General features: G+C 39.4%; 2 protein-coding genes across 2 annotated transcripts in view; one reads left to right on the forward strand and one right to left on the reverse strand.

Annotated features, from left to right (window-relative positions):
• Window positions 1-1,583: 1,583 nt before the first annotated feature.
• On the forward strand, window positions 1,584-13,978 carry LOC144635896 (60 kDa lysophospholipase-like). Its single transcript, XM_078495008.1, has 12 exons — window positions 1,584-2,200; window positions 3,600-3,744; window positions 4,850-5,096; window positions 5,484-5,567; window positions 5,907-6,033; window positions 7,129-7,241; window positions 9,034-9,219; window positions 9,818-9,931; window positions 10,861-10,986; window positions 11,141-11,236; window positions 11,788-12,138; window positions 12,989-13,978. Exons 1-12 carry the CDS (start codon window positions 1,741-1,743, stop codon window positions 13,166-13,168), a joined length of 2,229 nt encoding a protein of 742 aa, XP_078351134.1. The 5' UTR covers window positions 1,584-1,740; the 3' UTR covers window positions 13,169-13,978.
• LOC144635950 (uncharacterized) overlaps window positions 8,486-15,825 on the reverse strand; it is a 36,479-nt gene continuing 29,139 nt past the window's right edge. The window contains exon 2 of the transcript XR_013567439.1: window positions 8,486-8,498. The gene's annotated coding sequence lies outside the window, so the exon portion shown is untranslated. The remainder of the gene's footprint in view (window positions 8,499-15,825) is intronic.

Below are 15,825 nucleotides of genomic sequence, written 5' to 3' on the forward strand. Positions count from 1 at the left end.
TGAAGAAGTGCGCATACTATGCGCACTATCCCTAATAGAATATAAATTTCCTAAAAGCTCAAATAAAACCAGATTTTGTAAAATTATCTTATTTATTTTGATAATTACACTTTTTTAAGGGTAGTTATTATAACAACGAAGTTCGTGATTTGTGCATTTAGTGCTAATAAAAAATTTTCTTTTAAAAACTTTATTTAGTTGAATTAAGTTATAACGTTTAAATCGAGAGAAAACAACTCTCCAAATGTGCGAACACTTGCTACGTAGGCTATATATATAGTAAATGGAACGACCTAATTTGACTAAGAATATACGGAACAGAACGACTTAATTAGACTAACAATAGACGGATCACTTTTTGGCATTATTTGGCTTTGCGAGCATTTTCTTTAACATTTTTTTATAAAAAGCACTGCTAGCATTATTTTGGATTTTCTACTAATTATTTGTATAATTTTATGTTAAAAAGCACAATCTGACTTTATTTATGCATGGCGTCCAAAGCCTCCCAGATGCATTTGGCCCTCATTTTAGTCAAAGAAGCCGAGGAGGCCTGGGGAATAGGTTTGATAGGTCAGCGGTTGCCTTCTATAAACCTAGTCCGACGTCACACCCGTTCCAAAGACGACGTCATCCACGTTGTCATCGAGGAACAATGGAAGTCAGCCAGCCAAGGCAGAAAATGAAAAATGTAACTGAAAATCTGAAAAATGTAATATTTTCATCTACATACATACATACTTTTTTCGTGGAGTCACACTAGCTGGCTAGTTTACAGGTGCTCCCGAAAAAGTTTAGTATTTAAAAGTTTAGTATTTTCCTTTTATGTTTAAAAAATGGAAATTAACATTATTTTAGCACTTTTTGGCAAAAAAAACAAGCACTGCTTTAAGCATTTTATGCTCTTTTTACGAGCACTATCGGTAAGAGCCTAATCGAAACTGACCAATTATTGATGACAAACTTTACACAAGTCTTACAGCCAATAAAATCGCGGCTTAACTGACCATTCAACTTCAACGGACCAGACTTATAACCTCATCGACTGACAACAACTTTTCACTTGACTCTGAAGATTACTTCCACTCAGGTTGTCGAAACGTCAGTCGCCAACAACAGTTCAACAACACTTCTCTCACCCCGACGACCACGCTCGGGGTACGACCTACTGTAGGCTATACAGGTGGAAGAACTTGGAATTGGGACACACATGTACAACTCAGAACTGCTTGATATATAGCTTTCGTAACTATTTGTGACAAATGCAAAATTGTCTTTATACTTTAAAGATCGTTTACAGAACTAGTCGATCCTCAAAAACAAAATCCTAGACATTTCAGGGCCGTATACGAAGCCACTTTAATATAAACGGAGGCACTTGCCTTAGTTATTTACATACCTACCTTATATCTAGGAAGAGAATTTTAACCATGTCATGGACTTTGCCAAAGTCACAATTTTTTTTCTAGATACAGCCCTGCATTTTGGAGGCTATTCTCGTCCCCATAGCCCTTTCGTTTCTCTGAGCCGGCTAAGAGAAACGAAAGGGCTATGGGGACGTAAATGGGGACGAGAATGTTTGGAGGCGAAAAATCTTCCTTCCCCAGACTCCCCTCGTACAGTGTTAATTTACCAGTCTTTCAACGGTCCTCAGTTTCGGCTCGGTTGCACAGACCAAAGATGGCGACTTCCGGAGAAAATAAGAGTTTCTTAGCAGTCTCCTGTGCTGTTTAAAACGTTATGAGCGACCCTGGAAATAAATCAGCGACGAGTCCCAGGAAAAGCCTAGAAACCCTCGTTGAACATGGCGACAGTGACGTCTTTGCCTCTGCAACAGGTGGCGCGCATGGCAAGGAAGATCGCGGATCGGTAGATTCCAAAACATTTTCGAGAAAACATCTTTCCGGCCCAGCTGTTTCGGAAAAACAAACCATGCAAGCATCATCCAGTTCAGACGTTTCTGATAAAGTCGATGCGATAAAAAGGTCTTTTCACGCACAACTGTCGAGAAGTTTCTTTCGGTCGCGGTCTATGAGTTCGTCGTCTATCGATGGCGGTTCGCCGAGTCCTTCCAAAAGCCGACATGGAACAGTCCCAGTGGAAGACCCTATAACGCACGAGAGTGTAGTGAACAGTAAAGTGCTGTTGCTGTATACTGGTGGAGCTCTTGGATGGAAGGTGGATCCTGAAGATCTTGAAGGTAGTAAAAAATGTAAACAAAAATTGCGTGACCAGCTGTTGCTTTTTCCAGGGGGGAAAGGGGGCGAAAAAAGCATTTGGGTGTGGTAGTGCCACTGAGGCCAACAAACCCTGACCTTGTTCAGGACAGGATGTAGAAGTAGGTTAGGGGGAGGGGGGGGGGGGGTAAAAATAAAAGTAAAAATAAACCAAAAAAGGTCTTAATCTGAGGCATGTAGCTTAGAAAACTGGACTACATAAGGGTCGCCATTTTAAGCATTTTTCAAGGGGCCCAGTGGGGTCACACTTTTCCGGGACTTTGAGAGCACTAAAATTATCTCAGTCTGTGTTTTATGAACTGAAATTTCAGCCGAAAAAAATGTTACCGTATTTATTCTGTTTTCATATTTGACAAACAGCTCCTAGAAAGTGACTAAGTTGGGGTCGTAAATTAAATTACCCAAAAGTGACTAAGATGGGGTCAATTGGCCATAGAATAAGATATAATGGGGTAGGGGTTCTGAGAGGCCAGCGGCACATACCCAACAAAAATTTAATGCTACAACCTTAAATCTTAATGCTGCTATTTACTAGTGACAGAGCCAAGAGTCAGACAAAAAAGATAAACCTTATGATATAGAGAAAATAAAACCAACTGAAACATAAGCAGAGTTCCAATTGATCCAGTAGAAAACTAGATAAAGTAAACTCTGGTTATAGCGGACACATTCAGGGCGTCGTTTAGTGTCCGTTTAGAACAGCAATAATCCGTAATAGTGGGAGCCATTTCCAGTCAAACGTCTTTCACCAGGGATCTAGAATTTGTCCCTAAGAGCGTATGTCCGCAATAGCAGGGTGTCCGCAAGGCGAGAGTTAACTGTAGTCTGAGGGGTGAAAAATAGGGCTGTGATTGGTTTGTCCTTCCGCTTCTGCTTGCAACTTCAACAGTATACAACCCCAGACAAAAAGAGTTAAGAAGGTTGTAAACATGCCCGATTAGAGAGAGTTTCAATCCAAATTAGCAATCCCCATTCCTGTACTGCTGTAGGATGATCCCCCTGTTCCCCCTATCAATGCTGGTCCCTCACTTTATAATCTTGTATGCGTAAGGTGGCTTTTCGCTCAACGTTGAATAGGAGAGGGGAGGGGAAGAACAAAAGGGCAAAACTTCCCAAGATTTTTGTCACAGGCTGTACACATAGTTTTCACTGGATCATAAGTGACAGATTTGTAAGCAGATCAGAAGAACATGGAAATATACCATTTTTTTCTGAACTCCGACTCCATCAAGCTTATGACTTTGCTTACGACTCTGATTTTCAATTTCAATAGATTGTAAGTGCTCATACAATTCTGATTATGACCCCAGCTACAACTCCGTATCTATCTACCACACAACCATGTATTTGTTTTGTTGGCAGGATTCCATCTTGATAAGAAAAATGTGTTAAAGGAACTCAAGAAACTTCCAATGATGCATGATGTTGAGTATGTAGACTACATCCAAACTAATGTCCTGGATGATATTCCAGAGGAAGGGATTGGATCAGACACAATAGTTATGCCGTAAGTAAAGTTTTATCAACTCACTGGCTGGTCAATGGCTGATCTAGGGTGGGGGGGGGGGGGGGGGGGCAAGATCCCCACCTTGTTTTTAGGCCAAACTGAGGCCTAAAGGGCCAAGGAAAATAATTTTTGAGAACACCCCCTCCCCCCTTATTTCAAGGTCTGGATAATGGGAGCCCTGACTTACCTGCCACTGCTGGTCACCAACTGACAGCTAGGCCATTTTTCAATTGATGATGTGTAATTTGTTAAGAAATGGGGGAGCACTGATAGCACATGTGCTATCAGTGCTCCCCCATTTCGTACAGTGGTGAGAGCACTCGCTTCTCACCAATGTGGCCCTAGTTTAATTCCTGGATCCAGCATCATAAGTGGGTTAAGTTTGTTGGTGGTTCTCTTCCTTACTCCAAAGGTTTTCTACGGGTTCTCCGGTTTTCCTCCCTCCGAAAAAAAAAACAAAAACCAACAGTTCTAAATTCCAATTTAATTGGGAATTTGAGGACCACAGGTTTGTCAGTCACAAGACTATTAATCCTAATGTGCAACCCTCGTTACATGTTATACAGTACCTGCCAATTCTCACGCCTTAGGCATGGGTCTCACGCCTGCAAGTTAAAAACTTTGATCTCATGTCAACTCACGCTAACAAACCAATTTCTCACGCCTAGCCGAAAAATGTGAGTTATTACAACCATAAATGACAAACTTTTCAAAAATATGTGAACTCAAACCAATGTGAGAAACGAAAACTCCATCCTCCCCCTCCCCCCAAAATCTCAGAGTTTTGACAAGAACAGCATTGCATTGGGATCAGGATATGTTTGTTATGTCTTTGGTATATTTCGGAAAACCTCAGACATGGTCATGGATCGTCTTCGGAAATTCAGGCACTCTCAGGATAAAAATCTCATGCCTTTGACCCAGAAAAAGTTGGCAGGTATACACTGTAACATGTTATGACAGGCAATTTAATATCTGTCCGTGTTATAAATTTTTCAACATATTAATTTAAGGTGTATTTACTTTACATAAGCTATATAAATTTCTTCCAAACATGTACCGGTAGTAAATGGATATTAATATGGAGATTTTTTATTTCACTCAGTGTAAGCAAATATGGAAAACGTATCTTTGTTGACGTTCTTGAGATGAAGGAAAGTGACGTGGTTGTCCATTCAAAGGATCAGGACATTCAAGATTGGTCCAACATTGCTTTGCAGATCAAGGAATACTATGAGAATTATCATGGTTTTGTTATTCTTCACGGCACAGATACTATGGCTTATCTTGCATCTGCGCTCTCATTTATGTTTGAGAACCTTGGGAAATCAGTCATTTTTACTGGTTCACAGGCAAGTCAAAGAATTCTTAATTTCTTAAGATTAAAGGCTTAGCAATAACTTATTAACTTGTTAACAAACTTTAAGACAATATCCAGTAATATAACAGTATATATATAACAGTAATCCAGCATTTAGAGACATAAAAATTAAAACCACTTTTTTCATCTTTTTGACATTGTTTTCAGCAACAGAAATTCCACACTTTTTTCCTGGCTATTATTTCAGTGGTTTGATTTACAATATTCAGAAATTAGCAAAATAAATTTTTCATAAAAATAATTATGGTGTTGGTTAACAACTTACATACATTTACCTCACCTTAGGCTTTTTAGTAAATTATTCCTTATGGTCATAATATTAGAAATTGTTAAGTTCTTATTTTTGTTTTTCTCACAGTATGCTCTAAGTGATCATTTGAATGATGGAAGACAAAACCTACTAGGGGCTATAATGATTGCAGGTCATCATGTTATTCCAGAGGTAAATTAATTTTAAAGTATGTTGAAAAAATTATATAATTATGTTTATTAGTGAACTGATTCACCGCCGGATGCACGCTCATCCCAGACTGAGGTACACACCACCGAGGGACGCTGCGCCCTGGGACCGCAGCACGAAAGGAGGGGGAGAAAAGTCATTTCCCCACCTTAGTGATCCAACACTGTGACACAAGGTGGACCGGAGGGCAAGAGTCAGACTACTGGTGCGCTCATAATTACTGGTGCGTTCATAATTATTTCCTTCAAGTTGTGTATGAACTAATTAATGCATTCTGGAACCTATAATATTTATATTTGTTTTTTATGGATTTCCCAAAAGGTGACATTATTCTTCCATGGAAAACTTTATCGTGGGAATCGTGCCTTGAAGGTAGATGCACGTAGATTTGGTGCCTTTGATTCTCCGAATTGTCCTCCATTGGCTACAGTAGAAGCAGGAATTGAAGGTATATGGATTGAAATGAGTGAACTGCTGTAGGGCGTGTGGTGTCCTAATGGTCAGTGAGTCACATTGCACTTAAGGTTTGGAGCAGGTGGGAATCAGGTTTTGTCACCAGGGCAAAGTCTCAGCAAGGCCCTACCCTATTCGGTAAACTGAAGTCAGTTCAGATGTTGAAAACAGCTGGGCAAAGTCCTGCCCTTTTCCGGCACAGCCGGTCAATTTGCCCTGTCATCATCATCGTCATCAAGTCTCTTCACGCCAGTAGGCACATAAGTCTGTCACCCTTTCTTTCCAACCCTCCCTTTTCCTTCCCCCCCTTTTCCCTCCCCCCCCTCTCCCCCCCCCTCCCTTTTTTCTTTCCTTTTCCCCTCTCCTTCCCCCTGGCCTGACCCTTAATGAAACCCCTGCTGATCCACTGATCTCACTTAGAAGAGAGAAGATTTAAGTCTTCCCAGGGTTATTGTGTTGTGTTTTTGAGCAAGACATACACTTTAAATACTTTAACAATGCCCTCTCTAGGAGTGAAACACGATCGCCCCTAAAAACAACGCGTTACCGGCTCATTTCTGGACTTCTTTCTCCAAAGACCGGTAATAAAATTATGTAAACCATTACTAGGCTACCAAACCACTCACAACAAATGGAAGTCAGCATGAGCCTTATTATAATCCATTTCCAGCCCCACTATTGAGGCCTTCCAAAGTTGTTCTAAAGTTGTGTTGCAAAAAACAAAAAAACAAAAAAATGATGGTCACTATTGTTAGCCATCCCTAAATCCTAAAGAAAAATAATGGTCTGTATTAATTAGTCTCTTATTACTTTTCGCTTTTGTTTCTCTATGGGAGACACAAATTTAGCCCCAGGCCCTGTCTTGTCCCAGGTCCTTTCAGTAGCCACGTCCAATGAATTTAACCTAAAATTACAGCGATTTCCCATCATTTAGTTTCCTTTTTTCACTGTTTTCCTACCATTTATCAACTAAAGCAAATGATCTCCTTTAGATGATTATTTTCTAGTTAAATAATTCATGCTAAAATACATGACTACAGTGTATGACACTTGCAAATAATTGTTTCATTTAATTTCCTTCTCTTTGTAGTTGAATGGGAGGAGCTGTTCTATGAAAACCAAGCTACTAAATTCAAAGTGCATACCAAGATGAGTTCAAGAATAGGAGTCTTGAGAATTTTTCCAGGCATTACAGCTGAAGCAGTGAGTACTTTATATACAACCATTCATCTCCTAAGAGTGTCACTGAGTTTAATTTACCGGTAAACATGTTATTTAGGTGGCCCGCGGCTATTCGGGAGGAGGTGTATTTTAAATGATTTTGGGGATAACCGTCCGTTTTATTTTTGTAGTGTAATAAAAATTTAAATTTTATAATTTTACATTTTAAAGCCCAAATAAAATCGCGAGAAAAAATTCCTTTTTTCGAAATATGCGAATATTTCAAACGCGATAGATTTTTTTCTAATTAAGGTCAATTACTTCAAGTAAGCTTGTTTCAGTGAGCAATCAATAAACGGTGAGAAATTGCGCAGTTGACTGTTTATTTTTCGCATAAAAATTTTAATTATTTTTCGCCAGCTAGCAGTAATTATTTAGATCACTTCTGTCATTTAAGCTCAATACCTCCTAATTATTACGATCACCCGAAAAGTGTTTACGTATATCATCTTTTCATATGACCGTTTTTCTTTTTTTAGTATGAAAATAACATATAGCACGCCCGCTCCCATCCCAGATAGCTACCCCTCCCGAGCGCTTGGAAACCCTCAACTAAAGTAAATATTCAAACATCCGCACTCTCAAGATATTTAGCACCTGGAAATGAACGCCCGTTTTTCGTTAAATGAGGTTATATTACTGGAGGTTAGCGGGAAGACGAGAGGTAGCCACGGAGTCAAAACTCTTTTTCTATTAAAAATAAAAAAAAAAATCGTATTTTTTTGTATTCGAAAAAAATATTTTTTGCACTTACGCACCTTCTCTTTTTTTTTTTATAACTTTTGCTAAGTTTCCGATCTTTTAGTTTTTAGCATTTTTTAGCTGTATTAAGCTTTCAAATAATCAATGCAATCAAAACATACAAGCTTACAGGAAAAAAAAAGATAATTTTTTAGCTACAACTACAGTCAACTGTGCAGCAATTCTACCCAGCCGATAAACTCCAATTTATTTGAACGTATTGACAGCAATAAGAAAAATTATCTTCGCGTTTAAAAATTTCGCGTTTTATTAAAAATAGTTATTTAAGTGCTTATTTTCGTGTTCACTGTTTTTTTTTTCCAAATTTCAAAGCTTTATTAAATTTAAACATTTGTTTTTTCGACTACCAAAAATCAGAGAAATCGGTTAAGGTTTCCATGCCCAAAATTCGATTTAAAAAATAGCACCTTCGCTCCCGGAATAGCCGCGGGCCACCTTAAACTCAGTATCACCGAGTAAAATTAAAGAGAGACAGTACTACATGGTCACACACTAGGGCTAGGTCCGTAGTCTTAAACAATAGCCTGTACTATAAACAATCACATGAAAGTACTGCCCAATACAGTACTGCTCAAATGTTAGTTACCACTGTCCGCGAGGCGCGTCTCGTTTCTCTTGAGTCGCGTCTCGTTTCGCTCAAGAAGTTCTCGTTCCGCGAGGACTGCAAGTACCAACGTCACCTTTTAAGATGTCAAAACTAGGGTGATCACCGCAGACTTAAAAGTTAGAACTACCTTGCACAGCATAGTAAACAGGACCACATGAAAGTACAGTTCACTAGCTTTCATTTGAATGGCCACATACTAAAGTTTAATCCACAGACTTTTAAGTTAGAACTAGCCTTGCAGCCAGAAGTTTCACAAAATCATTACCTTTCCCTGACCACACTTCACCCTAACCCTAACCCTAACGGTCGACACTTGGATCTCAACATGGGATGAGATTCTCTTAGAATTGCATTGCTAGTGTATCAAAATACATAATTTTCACCCTTCCCTCCCCGCCCTATCAGGTGCATGCTTTCCTGGAGCCCCCTATAGAAGGAGTAGTGCTTGAAACCTATGGCGCTGGGAATGGTCCTGATTCACGAGAAGAACTGCTGGAGGAGATACGAGCTGCTGCCAAGCGTGGAGTGATCATTGTGAACTGCACTCAGTGTCTGTATGGTCATGTAGTCGACTCCTATGCTACAGGAAGGGTACGAGAATTGCTACTTTTTTACTTGGTTTTCTAATGATTTAAGACCATCATGTGATTTCTGATTTAAAAAAAAAATCGCTTTAAATTTAATTCGTGTAGATCAAATGGGACATTAATCTCAGCGTCCTTGACAAACGGGATGGTTAATTTCCACAACAGTAATTTCCCAATAAGTCTAAATGTCGCCCAAAGTTTTTTTTTTACCATTCCTGAATTACCATATTATGGTGTCAACCATCTTCACCCAGAAACTAGATAATCGAGATTGGAGGTAACTGGAAATTGTCATTTTTTTTTGGTCATGAATTTTTGTTAGACTGTTACATACTTGTGGCGTGGAGGATGGGAAGCAGTGTATGCCCTTTGATGGGAGGGGGGAGGGGAGGGAGAGTTGAACTTTAATTTCCTTTTATGTTTATGATATTTGGTATTGTAAAGGCTTTGTTGCCATTTTTTTTTCTTGGAGTGCACAAATGATACCAAGAGTCCAAGACCTTACCAAAGTATCCGCACTTCGAGACCTTATAAAAACCTTGACACAGTACGAGCCTTGCTGTATTGTTTGACACCTGAAGCTGCATTTACGTTCTTATCAGGTTTTGGTGGAAGCTGGCGTGATATCAGGCAATGATATGACTGTGGAGGCGGCACTCACCAAGCTTTCCTATGTACTGGGACATGACGAGCTCACACTTGAAGAAAAGAAAGAGGTAAAACGGCTTATGAACTATTTCAAATACTTCGAAATACAACACGTCACCTTCACCGCGGTCAAATGTCTTAGGCAGCTTTTCTTTCCGTTTCGGCGTTTTTTGTTCATATTGAAGTGTTAGTATGAGCAAGGATAGATAAAATAGTTGCTGAGTGTAAGCATAATCCCATTTTCTCAGACAAACAAGTGTTTTTACTTTTGAAATGTTCCGCATCCGAACCAAAGTGCTTTGACAAAATGGCGCCAACAAGTCCGCATATCGCTATCAGTTTAAAACATGTAGAACTTTTTTAGTAAAGCTTCAAAACACTTAGTAAAATCTTAGGATACCGGTTATGTATCGAACTTTGAACTGTGAAAATTAAAACCTTATCTTTGCAGTACTTTTCCTATTTTTTGCATATTTCTGTCGTTTGACCGTGGTCGACACGTTACCTCGTCGCCAAGAGCGTCACACTCATTATCACGTAACGCGCCCGCGAGGGAGAAGCGTTGCGTGACGACCCAAATGTGAAGTCATTCAATCTTCAGACTTAGAAGTGTGTTAAAAGAGACATACATTTTCTTGACTATTTTGTCCACTGCAATCTTTTTCTCAACAAAAAGTGCGAGAGCGTCCATGCCCACCCCCTTGCAAACGTGCTTGTTCAATCCTCAACAGTTAAAGTTTGCTAGCGCACTCTCGGTTGACTTGGAAGTCCATTTGAGTTTTCCAGTTGCCCCTTAGCCTGCGTAGCTGGTGGTATTAAGCCTCTTGCGGCTGGGCCGCTCCTTGTCGTGGCTTACCTGCTTGCTTGTGCGCACTTTAGAAGCCAACAATACCGCTAGCTATGCAGGCTAGTTGCCCCTTTACTCATGCCATTCACAATGTTACTAGTACTGTCTTTTTTAATATCAGGACATGAACTGTTCATTGCAATATTTCAGATGATGAAAACAAACCTACGTGGCGAGTTAACATTGTACAAAGATGACGAAATGCATCAATTCTCTTTGCGTGACAATGAACTGATTGATGCGGTAGCTTCACATTTCAAAGTTGGGTCAACGGAGGTAAGAGTAATTAAACACAATATTTTGCTGTGTAGTGACCTATTTGATTGTGTGGAGAAATTGATTGTGTTGATCACTTTGAAACAATTGTAGTCGTGCTTGTGACCTATGGTTAACACACTGTTTTCACGTGTCACGCATTTTTCCATGGCAGGAAGTGAGGTTCATCAAGCAAGCGTTATTTCCGGTTTTGATGTGTCACGCTGCAAGTAGAGGCGACATTGATGCCATGGAAGAGCTATGCCAACAGGTGACTTTTTACCTTTCGCATCAACATTTTAACACCCACACATTTTGACACTGTAGGGTTGTGTAAAATGTGGCCCCTTGACAACTCGAGTGCGAAAATCTGAAGTGTAGCGAAAGGAAGGGACTTCAATGGATTTCAAAACGTTCGACGCGCAACGCGCTCTCTAATTATCTGAAAGCTGCGCTATAGAAGCACAGAAAAGAGAAGAAAACTTTTCTAAAAGGTTACTGAAAAAAGCAAACGCTCTCTCCGTGCTTCTACTTTATGATAAATTAAAAGACTCTCTTGAAAGTTTAGGAAAACTCGAGACTGCTGCGGAAATGCTACCTGTACGGCATTTCCTATTTTCCTAAACTTTTACTCGACAAGTTTCTTTTGCACTACGGAAACAAGCAAAATATTTGTATTTCTTAAACAACTATAATATTATCAAGAATCCTTGGGTTCGTCTGCACCTTGCAAAGAGGTTCAATTCGTTTGTTGGTTGTAGACTGTTTTGGTAGCAGTTGTTAATTTGTTTTTGTTTTCTTGATTTTTTTTCTCCTTGACAGGGCGGCATGTTAAATATAGCCACGAATCATGATGGCCGCACTCCACTTCATGTAGCATGCCTGGAAGGTCAACTGCAAGTCATTCGCCATCTCCTTGGGAAAGGCGCTTCACCGCACGTTATTGATAATCACGGGCAAACCCCGTTACACGATGCCATTCGTAGTGCTAACGAGGAGGCTATTTTGCTCCTCAGGGAGTTTGGAGCTCATTTAGGGCCCACCACTGTGGATATAGCCCTTAAAATGTGCTCCCTTGCCGCTGATGATAAGGTTGATATATTGCGGGCCTGGCACTTGGCAGGAGTGGACTTCAATGTCGGTGATTACGACAGGAGAACGGCTCTTCACGTGGTAAGTGCACTGGTTTTAATCGGGAGAGAGAGTATTAATAAATCGGCTTTGTTAAACGAAGGGTAGCACAAAACAGTCTTTCGACTGACAAACGTAAACCCCTCGAATTTGGGTAAAATTTAGAATTTAGTTGTTTTGGTTTTTGTAGAGGGAGGAAAATTGGAGAACACGTTGAAAAACCCTCGAAGCAAGGACGAGAACCAACAGAAAAAACAAACGGCATATGACTTTGGCTCAGGAATTCGACCATGGCCTCATTGGTGGAAAGCGAGTGCTCTCACCACTGCGCCATCCTGCACAAATACCGCTGCCAAATGCGAATATCTCAATAGAGCGATTTTCGATCGAGTGTCGTAAAACTAAAACCAAAGTAATCATTCTGGCCAAACACAACGGACAATGACAACCTATTGAACCAATCAAAACTCAAAGCAAATTCAAGTAGCCGGCACTAAGCGCGAAAAAACGAGCGCGAGCGAGTCACAATTGGGTTTGGTTTTACAATGAACTCTCTCTAAAACGGACACCGTCGGGACCGGATCAAGCTATTCGTCTTGGAGATGTGTCCTTCTTATAAGGAGTTAAGTTACAGGAAAATGACTGAAAAAGAACGGCAGGGACGGGACCAACACTTGGTCTCCGTTAGCAGAGAGTTGACTGTACTTTTGATTGGTTGAGAAAGTGGTGCGGGTTTCGTAAGCCAATCACTTAGCAAAGTAAAGCAAAACCAAAGCAAACCCGAATTACTATTCAAGTGAAAACCGCTTTAGGGGTAGGGTGCAGTAAACATCATTTTCTCCTTAACTTTTGCCGCCACTGTTTTTGTGACATGTTTCCTCTTTGTTTTTAGGCTGTTTGTCGAAATAATATGAACACGGTGACGTTTCTGATAGATTGTGGTGTTGACTTGAACGTGCGTGATCTTTATGGCTTTACTCCGCGGCAAAACGCAGAGGTGTTTGAAAACAAAGAAATGATAGAATTGCTAGAATCTGCGATGGAAAAGAAAACTGACGCAGTAGACAAGTAAAGACGGGGATCTACGCTTGCGAGCTTCTTGTCTCATTAAAAATTGAGCTGTACAGATCGAACTTTTTTTTTTTTTTTTTAATTTTTATTGATATTTTTACACAAAGCTTACAAAACAAAAAACAAAAAAGACAACAACAAAAAAACAAGAACTAATACAGGTACCCTAATTACAATACATTACATATTCTTGCTCGGCTTACAATACTGATACAAATGCCACTCTACTTACAAAATATAGCTACACTACTAAAAGATACAGTATATAAATATTTGTTATAAATTATGTGCAAAAATAAGACAAAAAAGAAAAGAAAACTGCATTAAAAAACAAAGAAAAATTGTTAACTAAGGTCAAAAAGTCAAAAACAAAAGCATCAACTTAGGCTTACTTAACTATTGTTAATATCAACATCAAGAAAGCCAAAAGAGAAGATGATCCCACTTTTTGTAATGATTAATTAGAATTCCATTCTTGTTTGCTATATATAATTCCAATTTATAGGTTGCTTTTAACTTAGCTTTGAAAACTATACGTGATGGACAGTTCTTGGAAAGTTTGCATTTATAGATAAAGTATTTAGCAAGCAAAATAATATGATTAACTAAAAGAAAATCTTTGTCAAGGTCAAATTTTCCAAAAAAAAATGTCTAAATGAGAGACATTAAGCAAAATATTGACTTCATCTGCGAGCCAAGATAAGAGCTCTTTTCAAAAAAATGTTGATGACTTACAAAAGTACAATAAATGCTCTAGGGATTCCTCTTCTTCATTACAGAAAACACATAATATAATAATGTGTCACATTATTAGCACTATTATATGGTAAATAGTTGGTTTTTGGTTTGGGTTTTTTTTTTGGTTTTTTGTGGTTTTTTTTTAAGGAAAAAAAAAAAAATGGTGCCATAATGTACAGATTGAACTTAACAGGGTCTGATAGCAGGTCTCGCAAGATCTCACATGAAAGGCTCACTAGCCTTGAGAGAACAATAGAACAAACAACAATAACAATGCCCTAGTCCCAAAACGATAGCAACTGCTACACTATTGGTCCAGTAGTATTAAAATCTTACGAGAGACTTTGCTAGAGTTGAACTCCTCGTCGATTCCCAAACTGTTTGTTAAAAGCTGGAGGTGGGAGGGGGGGGGGGGGGGGGGTTATACGGTAAGGCAGTAAAGATAATGTATTTGATTTTTCGTTCCAGTCTCTCTCCGAATTTCGCGACCGTTAGATCGTGGCTGGTCCTCGCGAGGTTGTCCTAAAATTCTGGAATTTTATTCCGGGATATTTCTGTTCAATACACTTTCCAACCCGGATTTCCCGGAATTTTTGGTTGAATGGAAAGCGCCGTAGGACTGGAATTCCCTTGTCCCCAGAGCCCTTTGTTTCTCGTGCCAAGGCCTCACCGGCTAAGAGAAGCAAAAGGGGCTATGGAGACGAGAAAGGTCCATGTTTTTTTTTTTATCTCTTCCTCTCGCTCTCTTCCGAATTTCAAGAGGAAAGGACGGATTATAGGGTGTAATGGTTCACGTGTCATAGGTGCGATGATTTGTCAATTTGTAAAAAAGTAGTTACCATCTGATTATTATGATTATAAAGTGAGTGTCCAAATTTTACTTATTTTGGACACTTTTTCATGAAATTTTGTGTTGTTAAGAAGCCACTATCGAAAATGACATTGTTATCAAATTGAATTATTTTTGATTATATTTATTTTAATGATTTGCTATTTAATAATTCTTAAATAATTTTATGAAGAGATTTTAACATATGACGAACTCTTTATGATATGATGCAAGCCTGCTATCATGGAGTATTTTTGTATTTTATTTATGTTACATTAGGTATTAAAATTGATATTTCAGTCAATTCGCTGTTTTCACCGTTCCTATAATACACCTTGTTTACCCCCGAAAGTTTTTGCATAAGCATTGTTTTCAATTTATCTTGGGATTTACAATGGCGAACCATCGTCCCCAGAGAAATGAAAACAATGTTTATGCAAAAATTAGCTCAGTTGGTAGAGCGCCGGACTTCCGTGCGGGAGGTCTCGGGTTCGAGTCCCAGACCGGACCAACACTCAAGGTCTTAACCCTATCCAGACCGGGGGGGGGGCGGAAAGTGCCCGCGCCGACTTGAACGCTTATAACTTTTTTAATATTCAACCAAACGCTGCCAAACTTCATTATCTAAATATGGATATTTGTAGGAATTTTTTGAAGACGTCACCAGGCAACATTACAGATCTTTCTATAAATAAAAATAATTAAACATTTTTCACCTTTTACTTTAAATTTTATTGTTTTAGTATTTCCAGTATTTTGGGCGGTTTTCTGACGTTTTGAAAAAATTTCGAAAGCCAAGATGGCGGATCCAAGATGGCGGCTGTTTTGACATTATGATGTAATTGTCACGTGATGTGACGTCATCATCCCACTGACATATACCAAAAGATAGATTTTGGACATACACAATCCTGTATTCATTGTGATTGCTTAAATATTCTGGAAGTTACGGAGGGGGGACGGAATCCGCCCCCCCCCCCCCCAGTCCGAAAAGACCAAAAAAAGCCCGGTCTGAATAGGGTTAATAGAGGAATATGCTGCCCATGACGTTAGATATTCTAGTCCGGAAAGGAACCGTAGGCCCCGTCTCC

Source organism: Oculina patagonica, chromosome 13, assembly GCF_052425735.1.
Source record: "Oculina patagonica isolate OP01 chromosome 13, crgOcupat, whole genome shotgun sequence".
Lineage (NCBI taxonomy): Eukaryota > Metazoa > Cnidaria > Anthozoa > Scleractinia > Oculinidae > Oculina > Oculina patagonica.

Bases quoted from the DNA above. Each gene is read 5' to 3' on its own strand.
- LOC144635896 (XM_078495008.1), top strand. From the start codon at position 1,741: ATGAGCGACCCTGGAAATAAATCAGCGACGAGTCCCAGGAAAAGCCTA. The intron at 3,745-4,849 runs GTAAGTAAAGTT...TATTTCACTCAG, and splicing joins TCAGACACAATAGTTATGCC to TGTAAGCAAATATGGAAAAC. The intron at 7,242-9,033 runs GTGAGTACTTTA...CCGCCCTATCAG, and splicing joins CAGGCATTACAGCTGAAGCA to GTGCATGCTTTCCTGGAGCC.